We start from the raw sequence: 3,435 nt of genomic DNA, 5'->3' as shown, positions 1-3,435 counted from the left end.
GGATTTAGAGAAGGTCCTTTGCTTAGCTGAAATCGCTTTTGTAAGGTAGCGAACATTTGTAAAAAAATATATTTCTTCTCAAAATCAAAAATGCAGTAAAAACACCTCATTGTACCCCACTCCCCATATATACATAAAACGTATACAAAAACACACAATATATAGGTTAAAATGTCAGCAAATATAAACCAGCAAGACAAAGTTGTATTGTGTAAATTTTTAGTTTCAACAACAATAACAAAATTTTAACTTAGAAGAATGTAATTTCGATTAGAATTCACATTGTAATATGTAAATATATAAGTAGCAATAAACATTTTTACACCATTGACCACAAAAAATATCGAAATATGTAAGAGGCTTTCTTTTTAGGATTAGAGTATAATTATGTTTATTTATATATATACGACATATTATTGTCATTATTATTATTATTCAAATTTTTACCTCGGCACAAGGCCACAAAATATTTTAAGGTAAGAGGGGGCAAGGGAAAAGGGTATGTTAGATTATTATTATTATCGTTACTAATAATAATGATTAGTAATATAATTGTAATTATGATGAAAAGAAAAAAATATATCAATTTTAAGTAGTCGTGAAATAGTATTGGACATATATATTTATATACATACACATAAAAAAATCTAATTTGTGTAGCAACAAGAATGGTCACGCAATGATTATTTGGAACACCTACTCACACTTGATTAGAACGTCAGCCCTAAACTATTCTTAATAACATAGATAAGGCATCCCTCGGTACATCTGTACAGGAATATTGTTAAAGCTGTAATATTATATCCAAGTAGCTCACAGCCACATACATGTATGTAAATATATATATATATATATATATATATATATATATATATATATATATATGTGTGTGTAAATATATATATCACACACATAACACAATGATAGGTTCCTCCCAAATAAATGAATCTTTTAGGGAAATATCGAATGTAATTACAGTTTTTTAAACAAATATATTTATTTCTGATGAAGATAGCTTTAAATGATAATAATAATAATAATAATAATAAAAACAAAGTTACTTATATAACAATGTCTTCTTATGAACAAAAGCTCTCTGTATTTTAGAGGGACGGGGGTCAGTGGGGGTAAAAGTTGTGGCGTTTATGCCTTTCTCAAAAGTATCGGCGGTGTAATTGATGTAAACTAGCATAAACTGAGAATCGAAATCGGATCGTAATCCCGACTCGCCAGGAGCTTACCTTTTGCTCTGCGGCGCTTGACACCATAATAATAATTACAATAACAATAGATGCCAAATGACGAAGCAATAAGATGTAAACATAAAAAGGCTCTTGTGTAGGTGTGTGTGGATGTGGAGGAGGACAAATAAAGAAGGGTTTTGTGGCAAAAATTAGGAGAGAGAGATAGAAAAGAGGGGAATCTTGATTTGTGTTAATTTTTGAAAGACAAACGATAATAAACTCAATAAAGAGTTATGTGATGCAGACGACCTGTAATCCTTTTCCATTCGTATTTCACATTGACATATTGCATACATCCACGAACAAAAAGCAGGAATCCGCATAGCATCAAGATCCACCAGAACCAAGATTCACTGGCAGCGAAATCACCAGCGAAGCCACTGTGTTTGACGATGGCGACCCATTTAACCATAGAAAGACCAAGGCCAGCCAAAGCACCACATCGACCGGCTACTGTATTAGTGATGCACAGTGACATTAAAAAGCCAAGCCAGTTAAACAAAAATGATATCACGAAAGTACAGAAAAAGATCCAATCAGTTCCAATGATCATTCCGCTGGTGTTAAGTCGATCTGCATTGTTTAACTGGTCAGTGGCGTCGTCTGAACCATTTAAATAATGTTCCTCGTCGGTTAAAGATCGAAACTGGGGAAAATGACCAGATTGGTTTATACCACAGCTCCTGCCCCCGTTAAGTTCTTCTTCTTGTTTGAGTCTTTCTGCTTCTTCGTAAGACGGTAGATCGGTAGCAACAGCATAGGATGGTGGCAGGCCAGCTCCACACGCATCATCGAAGGTCGTTTGCTCAGTTTTCTGATCATGACTGTTGCTGAGTGGCTGCTGTTGCTGCTGTTGTTGTTGTTGCTGCTGAAGATAATGATGAAAAGAGTTGGCAGTAGCAATGTCTTCTTCCTCTTCAGTTTCTTTATAGGCGGGTGGTGGAACTGAAGGCATTGTTGAACTCGGAACAACAGGGATTGGTACGGATTGTGAAGTCATAGGCACAGGAGTGTTACTGGCGTTTGCAGTCATTCTCACGCCATCTTCCTCTTCCTGGTCTTCTTGTAATGTATGATACCTAATATTTCGTTCCATCTGTCCGATGTCAAAGACAAGTTATATGACAATTTAATTTTTACTTCTAGAAACAATCTGAACTAATATGACAGCAACAATATGGTGGCGACGGCAGTTTGTAGCCTCGTTTACAATTCTGCATTAGTTTCGGCTTGTATCACCAATATCGACTAGTTTATACTGATAAAGACTGTCTTTTCTTGTATTTATAATACATATATGTGTGTATATATATGTGTGGTGTGTGTGTGTGTGTGTGTGTGTGTGTGCGTGTGTAATAATCTTTCTACTATAGACACAAGGCCTGAAATTTTGGAGGAGATAAGTCGATTACATCGACCCTAGTACTCATCTGGTACTTATTTTATCATCCTCGAAAGGATGAAAGGCAGAGTCAACCCCATTTGAACTCAGAACATGGAGACAGACGAAATGCCGCTAAGCATTTTGCCCGGCGTGCTAACGATTCTGCCAGCTAGCCGCCTTTATATAATAATCCTTTATATTACAGGCACAAGGCCTGGATTTCAGGGAGGGGGGACAGTCGATCACATCAACCCCAGATCTGGACTGGTACTTACTTTATCGACCCTGAAATGATGAAAGGTAAAGTCGACCTCGGCGGAATTTGAACTCAAAACGCAATGGCAAACAAAATACCGCTAAGCATTTCGCCCGGCGTGTTAACGATTCTACCAGCTCGCTGCCGATGATGATGATGATGATGATGATCTTTTCTACTATAAGCACAAGGCTTGAAATTTGAGGGAGGTAGGGGTTAGTCGATTACATCGATCCCAAGGTTCAACTGGTACTCATTTTGGCAATCAATCGGTTTTGGTCTCCGAGAAATGAAAGTATTTGTTCGACAAATTCCGTGAAATTTTTTATTTCCTTAATGTTTATTTTTGGATCTTTTTTAAAACGGGGGCCACATTTTTCATTAACGAAACACTTTGAAACTTAGAACACTGGTAGAATGTGTCATATAAAACAGCTTTTTCTCTTAGTCTTCTTAAAAAAAAAAAAGAAATCCATAAGTTTTTCCATGTTAAAGTTGTCGTATTTCTGTAATTTCAACCAATCACTGACGTCCATTCAGCCGATATACAT

The 3,435-nt window shown here is 36.2% G+C and overlaps 1 protein-coding gene across 1 annotated transcript; it reads right to left on the bottom strand.

The window, feature by feature from the left end:
• Nucleotides 1–202: 202 nt before the first annotated feature.
• Nucleotides 203–2,517, bottom strand: LOC106869893 (NEDD4 family-interacting protein 1). Its single transcript, XM_014915821.2, has one exon. It carries the CDS (start codon nucleotides 2,338–2,340, stop codon nucleotides 1,465–1,467), a length of 876 nt encoding a protein of 291 aa, XP_014771307.1. The 5' UTR covers nucleotides 2,341–2,517; the 3' UTR covers nucleotides 203–1,464.
• Between the last annotated feature and the right edge of the window lie 918 nt (nucleotides 2,518–3,435).

Source organism: Octopus bimaculoides, chromosome 2 (assembly GCF_001194135.2).
Source record: "Octopus bimaculoides isolate UCB-OBI-ISO-001 chromosome 2, ASM119413v2, whole genome shotgun sequence".
In the NCBI taxonomy this organism is placed as follows: domain Eukaryota; kingdom Metazoa; phylum Mollusca; class Cephalopoda; order Octopoda; family Octopodidae; genus Octopus; species Octopus bimaculoides.
This window is presented reverse-complemented; position numbering and strand designations above follow the sequence as displayed.